Source organism: Petromyzon marinus, chromosome 52 (assembly GCF_048934315.1).
Source record: "Petromyzon marinus isolate PM22_M1 ecotype Great Lakes invasive population chromosome 52, UKy_Petmar_22M1.pri1.0, whole genome shotgun sequence".
In the NCBI taxonomy this organism is placed as follows: Eukaryota; Metazoa; Chordata; class Hyperoartia; order Petromyzontiformes; family Petromyzontidae; genus Petromyzon; species Petromyzon marinus.
In genome coordinates this window covers 1,638,538-1,653,925 of record NC_133718.1, presented here as the reverse complement: position 1 = coordinate 1,653,925, position 15,388 = coordinate 1,638,538, and the positions used below count along the sequence as shown (strand labels likewise).

At 56.4% G+C, this 15,388-nt stretch overlaps 1 protein-coding gene across 1 annotated transcript in view; it reads left to right on the top strand.

Moving 5' to 3' along the window:
- TRIM46 (tripartite motif containing 46) overlaps positions 1-14,860 on the top strand; it is a 36,619-nt gene extending 21,759 nt beyond the window's left edge. Inside the window, exons 8-12 of the mRNA XM_032973761.2 lie at positions 2,759-3,012; positions 3,843-3,967; positions 5,303-5,761; positions 7,263-7,614; positions 13,014-14,860. Of these exons, the coding sequence (XP_032829652.1) occupies positions 2,759-3,012; positions 3,843-3,967; positions 5,303-5,761; positions 7,263-7,614; positions 13,014-13,353 (1,530 nt within the window). The 3' untranslated portion in view covers positions 13,354-14,860. The remainder of the gene's footprint in view (positions 1-2,758; positions 3,013-3,842; positions 3,968-5,302; positions 5,762-7,262; positions 7,615-13,013) is intronic.
- Positions 14,861-15,388: the final 528 nt, after the last annotated feature.

Sequence of the window (15,388 nt, the reverse complement as noted above, 5' to 3'; positions counted from 1 at the left end):
GAAACTTGCTGGCCATTGCTTAAATAACACTTACTTCTTATGGAGAGGGGATTTCTTTAAACAAAAGGAAGGAGCAGCAATGGGTTCTCCTTTATCCCCTGCTATAGCAAATTTGTACATGGAAAACTTTGAAATAAGAGCACTTGCCTCGAGCACATTAAAACCATCCTTTTGGTTTAGGTATGTGGATGACACTTTGGTTGTCTGGCCACATGGTAAAGATACACTTAATGATTTTCTAAATCATCTCAATGCACAAAACCCGGCCATCCAGTTCACCATGGAAATGGAGGTGAATAATACACTCCCATTCCTAGATATTTTGCTTGGACATGGCCTAAACGGTAAAATAACACACAGCGTTTACAGAAAGCAAACGCACACTGATGCCTATCTGAATGCAGAATCACATCATCATCCAGCTCAAAAATCCTCTCTTATTAAGACGCTCGTGCATCGGGCGAAAACAGTGTCAGATGGTGAGAGTCTAGTGAGAGAGATTAAACACGTTAAAGACGCACTACGACAGAATGGCTACAATAATGCTCAAATTAACAGAGCACTGAATGCCAAATCACGATCGCAAAGCAATACTACTGAAAGCGACCAGATTGTTAAAACAATAAAAATTCCATATATCTCAGGAGTAACTGACAAATTAGCCCGCGTTTTGCAAAAGCAAAACATTACAGTAAGATTTGGTACAGTACACAAAATTCAAAAACTAGTATCTTGCACTAAAGACGCATTACCTAAACTATCAACAGAAGGTGTATATCGGATTAATTGTTCATGTGGCAGCTGCTACATTGGGCAGACGGGACGTAACATCAGCGTAAGACTAAAAGAACATCAGAGAAATATTAAATTATCTCAAACACAACTGTCGGCAGTGGCAGAACATGCTTGTCAACAAGGACACTCAATTGATTTTGACAATGTTGCAGTGGTGTGTAAAACTAATTATTACTGGCAAAGACTAATTAGAGAATCCATTGAAATTGAGAGGAACAAGAATAACTTTAATCGCTCTGACAGCTACCGGCTCAGTGCGGCCTGGAAGCGTATTATTAAATAATACACATTACATTTTGATTTAAAGAATTACTAATCTACAACTCATTACTAATCATAACCAATGACTGATTACTAATCGATTATATAATTACATTACCCCCCCCCCCCTCCGCCTCTAATCACTGCACCTGATGAGTTAAGTGATGACGTCACTCTTCTGCTCTATATAAAACCGGGAGCAAGCGAGGGCTTTACCATTCTGGCGAATTGCCCGATGATGCTGGAAGTATTTACCAGCGAAACGTCGTACTCAAACTGTAAATGTGGATTAACTCTTCAACACACCGGTGGGCTGAAGTAGTGAATTATTTGTCTTTTGTCAACGTGACACTTTTCTTTGCTGATTGGCCGTGTCGGGTGGTGGAGGGTTACGACACATTTATAAATAAACGCGATCTAACCCAAAAACCTTTATTATGAATAATATTGGTCGCGAAAGCCTACGTGTTAAACTGACCTCTACATATCTAAGTTGAACTTCTTTCGCAACGTACGTATCCAACCGTGATAATCGGAGGTGCAGGGGAAGGACAACAATCTAAAGGCAAAAAGCAGTTCTAAAGAAATTATTTGTAAATCTAGATCATGATTTAAAAGTGCATAGCTCCAGTGGATTTCTATATTGGAAGAAAGAAGAGAGTGTTCCAGACGTCCGCCGAAGTGGATGTGAAAGTGCGCGATGCGGTGATCGTTTTTGTTCGATGGCGAGCCAAAAAAGTTCGATACTGGCCACCCACCCCTCTCGTGTGCCCTGCCGGCCTTCATAGGTGCTGCTTGCTAACAGCACTTGCCCCAACAGCCTGTTCAGGCTATACGGCGGAACTTTGTCTTGTCATAGGTGCTGCTCGCTAACAGCACTTGCCCCAACAGCGTGTTCAGGCTATACGGGGGAACTTTGTCTTGTCATAGGTGCTGCTCGCTAACAGCACTTGCCCCAACAGCCTGTTCAGGCTATACGGGGGAACTTTGTCTTGTCATAGGTGCTGCTCGCTAACAGCACTTGCCCCAACAGCGTGTTCAGGCTATACGGGGGAACTTTGTCTTGTCATAGGTGCTGCTCGCTAACAGCACTTGCCCCAACAGCCTGTTCAGGCTATACGGGGGAACTTTGTCTTGTCATAGGTGCTGCTCGCTAACAGCACTTGCCCCAACAGCCTGTTCAGGCTATACGGGAGGGAACTTTGCCTGTGTCTTGTCATCGGTGCTGCTCGCTAACGGGGAGTGGGTGGTGGAGGATTAACCTTCGCATGTAAGTCGAACTTCTTTCGCACCGTACGTAGCCAACCGCGCTAATCGGAGAGGTGCAAGGGTGGTGGGGGCGGGGGACAAAAATCGTTGCGCAAACATCGACGCCGCTGCCACCCCTCCACCGCTGCCACCCCTCCACCGCTGCCACCCCTCCACCGCTGCCACCCCTCCACCGCTGCCACCCCTCCACCGCTGCCACCCCTCCACCGCTGCCACCCCTCCACCGCTGCCACCCCTCCACCGCTGCCACCCCTCCACCGCTGCCACCCCTCCACCGCTGCCACCCCTCCACCGCTGCCACCCCTCCACCGCTGCCACCCCTCCACCGCTGCCACCCCTCCACCGCTGCCACCCCTCCACCGCTGCCACCCCTCCACCGCTGCCACCCCTCCACCGCTGCCACCCCTCCACCGCTGCCACCCCTCCACCGCAGAAGAGCGGGCGACGGGCGCAGCTCAGCGTGGCGGAGTCCACGACGCTGCTGGGGCGCACCGTGGACGAGCGGCGTCAGGCGCTCGCGCTGGCCGTGAGCGACGGCGTGGAGGGGCGCCTGCGGGCGCTGCGCGAGAGCCTGGCGGAGCACGCGGGCCTCCTCGACGGCCGCGGCCTCGTCGGCTACGCCCAGGAGGTGCTCAAGGAGGCCGACCAGGCGTGCTTCGTGCAGACCGCCAAGCACCTGCACGTGCGGTGAGACGCCCGGCCGGCTCGCTCGCTGGCTGGCTCACTCGCTGGTTCGCTGGCTGACTCACTTGCTGGCTCACGGGCTGGCTCACTCGCTGGCTGGATCAATGGCTGGCTCGTTCGCTGGCTGGCTCACGGGCTGACTGGTTCGCTGGCTGGCTCGCTGGCTAACTCATTAACTGGCTCACGGACTGGCTCACTCGCTGGTTCGCTGGCTGGCTCACGGGCTGACTGGTTCGCTGGCTGGCTCGCTGGCTAACTCATTAACTAGCTCACGGTCTAGCTCACTCGCTGGTTCGCTGGCTGGCTCACGGGCTGACTGGTTTGCTGTGTCGCTGGCTAACTCATTAACTGGCTCATGGGCTGGCTCACTCTCTGGTTCGCTGGCTGGCTCACGGGCTGACTGGTTTGCTGTGTCGCTGGCTAACTCATTAACTGGCTCACGGTCTAGCTCACTCGCTGGTTCGCTGGCTGGCTCACGGGCTGACTGGTTTGCTGTGTCGCTGGCTAACTCATTAACTAGCTCACGATCTGGCTCACTCGCTGGTTCGCTGGCTGGCTCACGGGCTAACTCACACGCTGGCTGGTTCGGTGGCTAACTCACACGCTGGCTGGTTCGGTGGCTAACTCACTCGCTGGCTCACGGGCTGGCTCACTCGCTGGCTGGTTCGGTGGCTAGGTCACTCGCTGGCTCATGGACTAGGTCACTTGCTGGCTTGGTCGTTCGCTCGCTCGCTTGCACGCGCGCACCCCCCTCCCCGCGCCTCCTCTCGATTTGTCCGCCTGCCCAGTCTCGTGCCGACCCCCGTGCCGACCCCCGTTGTCTCCCCCTCCAGGATCTGCCGAGCGTTGGAGTCTCTCAAGAGCCTGGGTCCGCCCGTGGTGGACACCGCCTTCGGAGGCTTCACCCTCGACGTGTCCCGGGAGGCGGAGATGCTCGCCAACCTCTCCTTCCGCAGAGGTGCGACGCTCAGAACAACAACAACAACACAACAATAACAACAACACGCAACAACAACACAACAATAACAACAACACGCAACAACAACAACAACAATAACGTCAACAGCAACGATAACTATAGAGACAAAGGTCCCCCTTGCTGTTAGCGAGCACCTTCACGGTGACCAGAAGGGCGCACGAGGCGGGGGGGAAAGGGCCGGTGGTGTGGTCCACACACCCGGCCGCCTTTGTCTCCCCAGCGATGGTTATGATGCCACTGGGAGCTACGAACTTTTAAATCATCATCATCTTCTTCATCATCATCCGGATTGAAAACGAATTTCTTTAAAAACGACTTTGTGTGTCCGCTAGTTTGTTGTCCTTCCCCCGCAACCTCCCATTAGCAACGGCTGTAAACGTAATCTAGCTTCACTTACTCGGCTTAACTTTTACCAGGTAAGGCCCCCTGAGGAGTGTAGCTCTTTTTCAGAAGCGACCTGGCTATCACAAGTGATAGCCCAATGAAAGTGGCTTGTCATCATCATCGTCATCATCGCGTGGACATGTATAGCAGCAGCCAAACAACTCTAAACGCGCGACGTTGATTCTCAACGTGGAGGAGAAAAACCGGAGGACCCGGAGAAAAATCAACGCGACCACAGGGAGAGAGAGAGACATCGCAAACTCTAAATATACAGCAAGCATCAGGGTCGAGATCAAACCCACGAGCTCCTGTATACCAGGCGTGGTAGTTAACAACTCATAGCCAACGGCTGGGTGATGTTCTAACTGGTCCTGCTGAGTCTCCATTGGTGTTGGACCAGAAGACGCCAAAAGGCGTACAACTCAAAAACAGCACACTATCAGAGTATTGAGGGCTCTGATAGTGCGCTGTTTTTGAGTTGTACGCCTTTTGGCGTCTTCTGGTCCAACACCAATGGAGACTAGGCTCTAAAGAAAGCCGTCTCGGGTGTGGACCAATCAAATTCAAGGACAGTGCATATCATTATCAGAGTTGTCTTTTTTGTTTGCATTTTGACTGCTTGTGTTGCAGTTATTGCAGACATGATACCTTGAATAAAGGTGTCAGTTTTTTTTTTTGTGCCAGTTAAAAGGGTAAAACCTATTCCTATATCTTGTTACTGGCAAAGGAGGTCTCATAATGGTCCTGCTGAGTTTTCGAAGCGGGATGCAATGCCGCTACTGCAGCTGCTCGTTAACATATCCAAGAGCCACCGTGGCACGATCGTTCGGGACGCGAAATCCGGGCTGCGTTTTGACCAAACCTCACTGTCAAACCCCCCCACCCCCCCCCCCCCACCCCCCCCCCCCACCCCCCCACACTGGCGCGCAGTTCCAGACGCGCCGACCCTCGACCCTCGCCGCTGCTTCGTCTACAGCCGCTTGGCGCTGTGCTGGACCCTGCCACAGGGCTGCCCGTCGGTGCGCTCCTACCGCCTCGAGTTCCGCCCGCTGGCGCCGGACGGCTCCGGCGCGGCCGGCGCGGGCAACGGAGTGGCGAACCCTCTTCTCGGCGGTGCCGCCGGCGGCGGCGGCGGCGGCGGCGGCGACGTCGGTTCTGAAAGGCCGGCGGTGTGGGTGGACGGAGGGGAGCTGTTCGCCGACGGGGGCGCCCCCCAGGACGCGGGCCCCGAGGACGCGGGGTCGCGCTCCGTGTCAGCGTCTGCGTCGGCGGCGGTGGCGGCGGCGTTTGAGGAGGGGGCGGCCTACGCAGTGCGGGTGCGCGGCGCCAACGAGGTGGGCGCGGGGGCGTGGAGCGACGAGGTCGTGGTGAGGACGCCGCCTGCGCCAGGTGAAGGCCACACCGGTGACGAGGTGGTGGTGGCTGGGCATGCGGGGGCTACATGACCCAGCCAACGCAGCCTTGCCTGCCGGAGGAGCTCACCGATGGGACTTTGCCCAGATCTTTCAAGGATATGTGAACTCTTCACACAATCCAGCCTGGTTAAACCCAGGATGGATTGTAGGCAGGCCAGCCTAAATCTTTCTAACCGGCGAAGATGTTCCGTTAGGGGGGTCCACGTTTCGCAAGCGTAGATAGGAGAGGGCATGACTGTGGCTGAGAAGACCTGAAGCTTGGTGCGGAGCGACAGACCAGGTAGCTTCCACACAGCGTTACGCAACCGATAAACATATTATGCTGCTCGACTGATTCGGAGTTAGACCTCTGCTGTCAAACCGGAACCGATCGTGAGCACAGTGCGCAGGTATGGGAAACTCTCCACTCTCTCCACAACTACCCCATCACCAATTGTGAGTTGTCGGGGTGGAGTGCCCGATAGTACAAAATACCCAGGCAGGTGCTTAATTTTGGTGGGGCTGATGGTAAGGCCCCTCCTCTTAGTGGCAAGCTCCAGGTTCAGCAGCTGTGCCTCCAACTCCTCCTGTGAGTGAGCAGCAATTACCAGATCATCAGCATTCAAGCATTCCATGTGGCCACCCGCAGTGGCTTTTTGATGTTTCTGGAGGAACCCCGAGGGTAAGAATTCAGTCTCCTGGCTCCACCAAATAGGGTTTGGCCAGGGGACGTCATAGACGCCTGTCCCCCCCGGGCCCTCCAGGTACAAACCTCGTTTGATATATTTTTCGTGGTTTAGTGGTAATTTATTGGAAGGTGGAGGGGTTACCAGCCCCGCACACCAATCCAAGCCCCCTTTGGCCGCTGTGGTGGCCATAAACGTCATGAGGGGAATGTCCAATCAAAATTGGCCCTTCCCTCATGGCACTGCTCACCACAGTGTTACCGTCCAGCACCAACGAGGGGGTAGGGGGTTGTTTTGCCGGACACAGGTACATACACGTGGACACACGCCGAGTCAGACACTGGGACCTGGACAGCTGTATTATTTATTATTATTATTAATAATCACCCTCCTCTTCCATCTTCTCCCCTCATTCACCCCCCCCCCCACCTCCCGCCCGCTCCTTCATCTCTCCTTCATCTCTCCTTCATCTCTCCTTCATCTCTCCTTCATCTCTCCATCATCCTTCATCTCCTCATCTCTTCATCTCCATCATCCTTCCCCCTCTGCATCATCGCACCCCACTTCTCATCCCTTCTCCCAATTCCACCCCTTCGACCTCCTCCTCCGCATTCTCCTCCTCATCTCTACTTCTTACCCCCTCCCCCCAAACCCCTCCCCCCAAACCCCTCCCCCCAAACCCCTCCCCCCAAACCCCTCCCCCCAAACCCCTCCCCCCAAACCCCTCCCCCCAAACCCCCCCCCCAAACCCCTCCCCCCAAACCCCTCCCCCCAAACCCCTCCCCCCAAACCCCTCCTCCCCCCCCCCAGTCCTCCGCTTCCGCTTCGACGCGGGCTGCGGCTGCAGCCGCGAGCGTCTGAGCATCAGCAAGGACGGGCTGTGCGCCCGCTCCGTCGCCGGCCTCGCCGCGGTGCTCGCCGCCGAGCGGCCCTCGCCGGCCCCGCCGGCCCCGCCGGCCGTGTGCCTCCCGGTGGACTTCGTGGTGGGCGACGCGCCGCTGGCGGTGCGCGGGCGCGCCTGCTGGGCGCTGCGCGTGCTGCCCGACTCGTTCGTGGTGCGCGTCGGGGTGGTGGCCGAGAGCAAGCTGCACGAGTGGTTCCGCAGCGCCGCCGGCGGTGGCGGCGGCGGCAGCGGCGCTCGCGGGGACGTGCACAGCCCCAGGTGGGAGGGCGTGGGGAGTGGTGGTGCTGTTGTGGTGTGGTGGTGGTGCTGTGGTGCTGTGGTGCTGTGGGAGTGGTGGTGCTGTGGTTGTGGTGCTGTGATGGTGCTGTGGTGCTGTGGTGCTGTGGTGGTGCTGGTGTGGTGGTGGTGCTGTGGTGCTGTGGTGCTGTGGTGGTGCTGTGTTGTGGTGGTGCTGTGGTGGTGCTGTGGTGGTGCTGTGGTGTGGTGGTGTGATGGTGCTGTGGTTGTGCTGTGGCGGTGCTGTGGTGGTGCTGTTGTGCTGTGTTGGTGCTGTGGTGTGGTGGTGCTGTGGTGGTGCTGTGGTGGTGCTGTGGTGTGGTGGTGTGATGGTGCTGTGGTTGTGCTTTGGTGGTGCTGTGGTGGTGCTGTGGTGGTGCTGTTGTGCTGTGGTGGTGCTGTGGTGTGGTGGTGCTGTGGTGGTGCTGTGGTGGTGTGGTGGTGCTGTGGTGGTGCTGTGGTGGTGCTGTGGTGTGGTGGTGTGATGGTGCTGTGGTTGTGCTTTGGTGGTGCTGTGGTGGTGCTGTGGTGGTGCTGTTGTGCTGTGGTGGTGCTGTGGTGTGGTGGTGCTGTGGTGGTGCTGTGGTGGTGCTGTGGTGTGGTGGTGCTGTGATGGTGCTGTGGTGTGGTGGTGCTGTGTTGGTGGTGTGTTGGTGCTGTGGTTGTGCTGTGGTGTGGTGGTGCTGTGGTGGTGCTGTGGTTTGGTAGTTGGATGGCGATGTGGTCGTCATGGAGTGGTGTTGTGGTGGAGTGGTTGGGTGGTGAGGTGGTGTGGTGGTGCTGCTGGTGGTGTGGTAGTTAGGGCGCGGTGTGATGGGGGGGGGGGGGGGGGTGGTGGTTGGGTGGTGTGTATGTATGATGTTGAACTTATTTTGCACCGTACGTAGCCAACTGTGCTCATCAGAGGTGCGGGGAAAGGACATCAAGCTCAACTAAAAAAAACAGTTCCAAAGAAAAGAGATTGTCAATCTAGGTGATGATTTAAAAGTACGTAACTCCAGTGTCGGAAGAGAGAGCGTTCCAGACGGCCGCAGAAGACCATGCGGTTTGGTGGTGGTGTAGTCATGTGGCGGTGTTGTGGCGGGGTGGGGTTGCAGTCGAGTGGTGGTTGGGTATGGTGGTGCAGTGGTGGAGTGATTTAGTGGTGGGTTGGTGGTGGTAATGAGGAGCAGGGTGAGGAGGAGACGAGGTAGAAGAGGAGAATGGGATGACGATTCTGAAAATGATGAGTATGGTACTCATTAAGTTGACGACGTTGATGATGGTGACTGACGGTGATGACGATATTGATGATGGAGCCCGGTGCATTCGTGGTGCGCGTGGCCGGTCGAGACTGGCAACAGAACGGCAGCCAAAGGCCGCAAAATCGCCCACCTCTCCCCTTGCGCACGGTCCACAGGCTCTCGTACTCGCCCTGCGGCCTCCGGACAGACCCTGACACCACCACCCTCATCCAACAGCGGACAGACCCTGACACCACCACCCTCATCCAGCAGTGGACAGTTCCTGACACCACCACTCTCATCCAGCAGTGGACAGTCCCTGACACCACCACCGTCATCCAGCAGTGGACAGACCCTGACACCTCCACCCTCATCCAACAGCGGACAGACCCTGACACCTCCACCCTCATCCAACAGCGGACAGACCCTGACACCACCACCCTCATCCAACAGCGGACAGACACTGACACCTCCACCCTCATCCAGCAGTGGACAGACCCTGACACCACCACCCTCATCCAGCAGCGGACAGACCCTGACACCACCACCCTCATCCAACAGCGGACAGACCCTGACACCACCACCCTCATCCAGCAGTGGACAGACCCTGACACCACCACCGTCATCCAACAGTGGACAGACCCTGACACCACCACCCTCATCCAACAGTGGACAGTCCCTGACACCACCACCCTCATCCAGCAGCGGACAGACCCTGACACCACCACCCTCATCCAACAGTGGACAGTCCCTGACACCACCACCCTCATCCAGCAGCGAACAGACCCTGACACCACCACCCTCATCCAACAGTGGACAGACCCTGACACCTCCACCCTCATCCAACAGTGGACAGACCCTGACACCACCACTCTCATCCAGCAGTGGAAAGTCCCTGACACCACCACCCTCATCCAGCAATGGACAGACCCTGACACCACCACCCTCATCCAGCAGTGGACAGACTCTGACACCACCACCCTCATCCAGCAGTGGACAGACCCTGACACCACCACCCTCATCCAACAGTGGACAGTCCCTGACACCTCCACCCTCATCCAGCAGTGGACAGACCCTGACACCACCACCCTCATCCAACAGTGGACAGACCCTGACATGACCACCCTCATCCAGCAGTGGACAGACCCTGACACCACCACCATCATCCAGCAGCGGACAGTCCCTGACACCACCACCCTCATCCAGCAGCGGACAGACCCTGACACCGCCACCCTCATCCAACAGTGGACAGACCCTGACACCACCACCCTCATCCAGCAGTGGACAGACCCTGACACCACCACCGTCATCCAGCAGTGGACAGACCCTGACACCACCACCCTCATCCAGCAGTGGACAGACTCTGACACCACCACCCTCATCCAGCAGTGGACAGACCCTGACACCACCACCCTCATCCAACAGTGGACAGTCCCTGACACCTCCACCCTCATCCAGCAGTGGACAGACCCTGACACCACCACCCTCATCCAACAGCGGACAGACCCTGACACCGCCACCCTCATCCAGCAGTGGACAGACCCTGACACCACCACCCTCATCCAGCAGTGGACAGACCCTGACACCACCACCCTCATCCAGCAGTGGACAGACCCTGACACCACCACCCTCATCCAACAGCGGACAGACCCTGACACCACCACCCTCATCCAACAGTGGACAGACCCTGACACCGCCACCCTCATCCAGCAGTGGACAGACCCTGACACCACCACCCTCATCCAGCAGCGGACAGACCCTGACACCACCACTCTCATCCAGCAGTGGACAGACCCTGACACCACCACCCTCATCCAGCAGTGGACAGACCCTGACACCACCACCCTCATCCAGCAGTGGACAGACCCTGACACCACCACCATCATCCACCAGCGGACAGTCCCTGACACCACCACCCTCATCCAGCAGTGGACAGACCCTGACACCACCACCCTCATCCAACAGCGGACAGACCCTGACACCACCACCCTCATGTAGCAGGGGACAGACTCTGACACCGCCACCATCATCCAACAGCGGACAGACCCTGACACCACCACCCTCATCCAACAGCGGACAGACCCTGACACCACCACCTTCATGTAGCAGTGGACAGACCCTGACACTACCACCCTCATCCAACAGTGGACAGACCCTGACACCACCACCCTCATCCAACAGCGGACAGACCCTGACACCGCCACCCTCATCCAGCAGTGGACAGACCCTGACACCACCACCCTCATCCAGCAGTGGACAGACCCTGACACCACCACCTTCATGTAGCAGTGGACAGACCCTGACACCGCCACCCTCATCCAGCAGCGGACAGACCCTGACACCACCACCCTCATCCAACAGCGGACAGACCCTGACACCGCCACCCTCATCCAGCAGTGGACAGACCCTGACACCACCACCCTCATCCAGCAGTGGACAGACCCTGACACCACCACCCTCATCCAGCAGTGGACAGACCCTGACACCACCACCCTCATCCAACAGCGGACAGACCCTGACACCACCACCCTCATCCAACAGTGGACAGACCCTGACACCACCACCCTCATCCAGCAGCGGACAGACCCTGACACCGCCACCCTCATCCAGCAGTGGACAGACCCTGACACCACCACCCTCATCCAACAGCGGACAGACCCTGACACCACCACCCTCATCCAACAGTGGACAGACCCTGACACCACCACCCTCATCCAACAGCGGACAGACCCTGACGCCTCCACCCTCATCCAACAGTGAACAGACCCTGACGCCTCCACCCTCATCCAGCAGCGAACAGACCCTGACACCACCACCCTCATCCAACAGTGGACAGACCCTGACACCACCACCCTCATCCAACAGTGGACAGACCCTGACACCACCACCCTCATCCAGCAGTGGACAGTCCCTGACACCACCACCCTCATCCAGCAGCGGACAGACCCTGACACCACCACCCTCATCCAGCAGCGGACAGACCCTGACACCACCACCCTCATCCAACAGTGGACAGACCCTGACACCACCACCCTCATCCAGCAGTGGACAGACCCTGACACCACCACCCTCATCCAACAGTGGACAGACCCTGACACCACCACCCTCATCCAACAGTGGACAGACCCTGACACCACCACCCTCATCCAACAGCGGACAGACCCTGACGCCTCCACCCTCATCCAACAGTGAACAGACCCTGACGCCTCCACCCTCATCCAGCAGCGAACAGACCCTGACACCACCACCCTCATCCAACAGTGGACAGACCCTGACACCACCACCCTCATCCAACAGTGGACAGACCCTGACACCACCACCCTCATCCAGCAGTGGACAGTCCCTGACACCACCACCCTCATCCAGCAGCGGACAGACCCTGACACCACCACCCTCATCCAGCAGCGGACAGACCCTGACACCACCACCCTCATCCAACAGTGGACAGACCCTGACACCACCACCCTCATCCAGCAGTGGACAGACCCTGACACCACCACCCTCATCCAGCAGTGGACAGACCCTGACACCACCACCCTCATCCAGCAGCGGACAGACCCTGACACCACCACCCTCATCCAGCAGTGGACAGTCCCTGACACCACCACCCTCATCCAGCAGCGGACAGACCCTGACACCACCACCCTCATCCAACAGTGGACAGACCCTGACACCTCCACCCTCATCCAATAGTGGACAGACCCTGACACCACCACCCTCATCCAACAGCGAACAGACCCTGACACCACCACCCTCATCCAGCAGCGGACAGACCCTGACACCACCACCCTCATCCAGCAGCGGACAGACCCTGACACCACAACCCTCATCCAACAGCGAACAGACCCTGACACCACCACCCTCATCCAGCAGTGAACAGACCCTGACGCCTCCACCCTCATCCAACAGCGGACAGACCCTGACACCACCACCCTCATCCAACAGCGGACAGACCCTGACACCACCACCCTCATCCAGCAGCGAACAGACCCTGACACCACCACCCTCATCCAACAGTGGACAGACCCTGACACCGCCACCCTCATCCAACAGTGGACAGACCCTGACACCACCACCCTCATCCAACAGCGAACAGTCCCTGACACCGCTGCAATGCCCCCCCCCCCTCTCCCCACAACCGCGGCCCCCACCCGCCAGGTACGAGCAGGACAGCGGCCACGACAGCGGCAGCGAGGAGGCTGAGGCGCCCTCCCCCAGTGCGCTGCTCGTGACCGCGGCCGCCGGCAAGCTCCTCCTGCCCCGCGGGCCCCGCGCCGGTGGCGCCTCCGGTTGCTGCCGCGCCGTGGCCCTGCCGGCCGTGCTCGCCGTGGCCGTGGACCGCGAGCGCGGCACGGCCGCCCTGTTCGACGCCTCGGACGGGGCCATGCGGCTGCTGTGGGAGCGGCCCTTCGACTGCTCGTCACCCGTCTACCCGGCCTTCGGCTTCCTGGGCGGCGGGGCCGTGCGCCTGCACCACGCGGCCTTCCAGCGGCCTTGAGGAGATACGAAGGCGGCCGTGGTGGGGGTGGGGGGTGGGGGGTGTCTCACATTGTTACTACTACTGCTACGTACGGCGCTGTCAGATACTTCAAGATGAAAGAGGTCATTATGGTTATAATTGTATTATTAATGCGTAGGCTTTCTCGAACAATATTATTGATAGTGTAAGTTGTTTTTATTTGGGGGGGGGGGGGGGGGCGAGTTCGCCCGGTGAGGCTGGTGGTTGTTGTTGTTGTTGTAATCGCCAGCGACAAGTCACGATGCTCAAATTGTAACCGTGGTCGAGGGGTGACTCTCCAAAACATAACCGGTGTGTGCCGAAGCGAGTAACTGATTGGCGCGTTTTGTTTACGCGACAAACCTTCACTCGTTGGCTGTGTCGGTTGTCGGTGGGTTCACGACACATTTTATATTTACACAACCTAAACCAAAAGAAAACAACCTTTAATTAAAAAAATAATAGGGTTTTTCCCCCTATTTTCTGGCAACAAAACTGAAACCTTCTTACAAGGATCCATGTCTGCATTAACCACAATACCTGCAGTCAAAATGCAAACAAAAAAAACATACTATGATAATATATGCATTGTCCTTGAAACTGATTGGTCCACACGAAACCAACCTTTATTATGAATATTATCATCATCACCGTCTTTTCAGGAGGCTCCTGCTAAGATATTTTGTTGCAATCTGGAGCGACGATTGCACTACTGTGTGTGTGTTATCCTAATTGATTACATTTTATAATAATCATCATCATCATCACCACGCTTGTTTAACCCAGGAAAAGGCTTTCCAAGTCCCGTGACTCTCTTTTGAAGAGGGTCCTCCCACGTGGCCCAGACGTTGTGTGAGAATCATTGATGAGATTTGAAGTACAAAAAACATACATAAATAATGATTCCTAATTGTACAACTTATTTTTTTTTTACCGTGCCATTCTTAAACATATGTAACTGTTAGCTATGACGCCAACATATATCTAAAGTCTGTGCTGTCCGTTTGCCTGGGTAAAAAGTGCCGGGCGGTGGTGGTTGTGGCGTTGATGGTGGTGGTGGCTGTGGTGGTGGCTGTGGTGGTGGCAGTGGTGGCGGTGGTGGTAACGGCGGCGTTGGTGGTGGTGGTGGTGGCGGTGGTGGTGGTTGCGCTGCTGCACGTGGGCTGCCTTTAATCCGGCAGCATCGTGGAGGAAGCAGCAAGGGTTGGTGGGCGTCGATTAGGAAGCCCGTACCACAGCACGCGAGAAGTTGGTACACCAAAGTGTGGACTAATCGCCATCTGTTGCCATCTGTACGTGGAATGGAGCGTTGCACCCTCGCTCACACGCGTGGGGGTTTCTCCGGCTGCTCCGGTTTCCTTCCCACATGAATAATAAACACAACTCGCGTAATTAATTGGCTGGAAACATCTTAAAAGAAAAATAAATGCAGCAGGACCCTCCTGAAACAAGAGTCCTAAGACTCCTCCTCGTGGCTTTCCCGTATAAATCATTACCATTATTATTATTAAATAAACCATTACCATTATTATTGTCGGTGGCGGTTGTGCGATGCCCTTGGCAAAACCCAGCCCAGCCTGGCAGAAAAGCTGCACAATTTAACGGGGGGGGGGGGGGGTGGCGATGATTTACTGCTCACGGAGCAATGCCAAGCGAGTCATTGGCGGGGGCGTTTTTACAATTTGTCAAATTTGGCATAATTCTAAAAATCACGCTGGCACTACAATGGCCTATATACCCGTACGAATTACCTCGTGGAACCTTTTGATGTCTAATACGAAGCAGACGGTGCGTAGTATTCGTACAGATAAACTGTATACGAAACGATTTTTTTTATTTACCAGGTAAGGCCCAGTGAGCTGTGTATAGCTCTTTTTCAGAAGTAACCTGGCCACCACAAATGACAGTGCTTATCATCATCATCACGTGGAAATTTATAGCAGTAGCCAATTACTCTAAACGCGTGATGTTCATTCTAAATGTGGAGGGAAAACCCGGAGGACCCGCAGAAAAATCCACACGACCACGGGGAGAG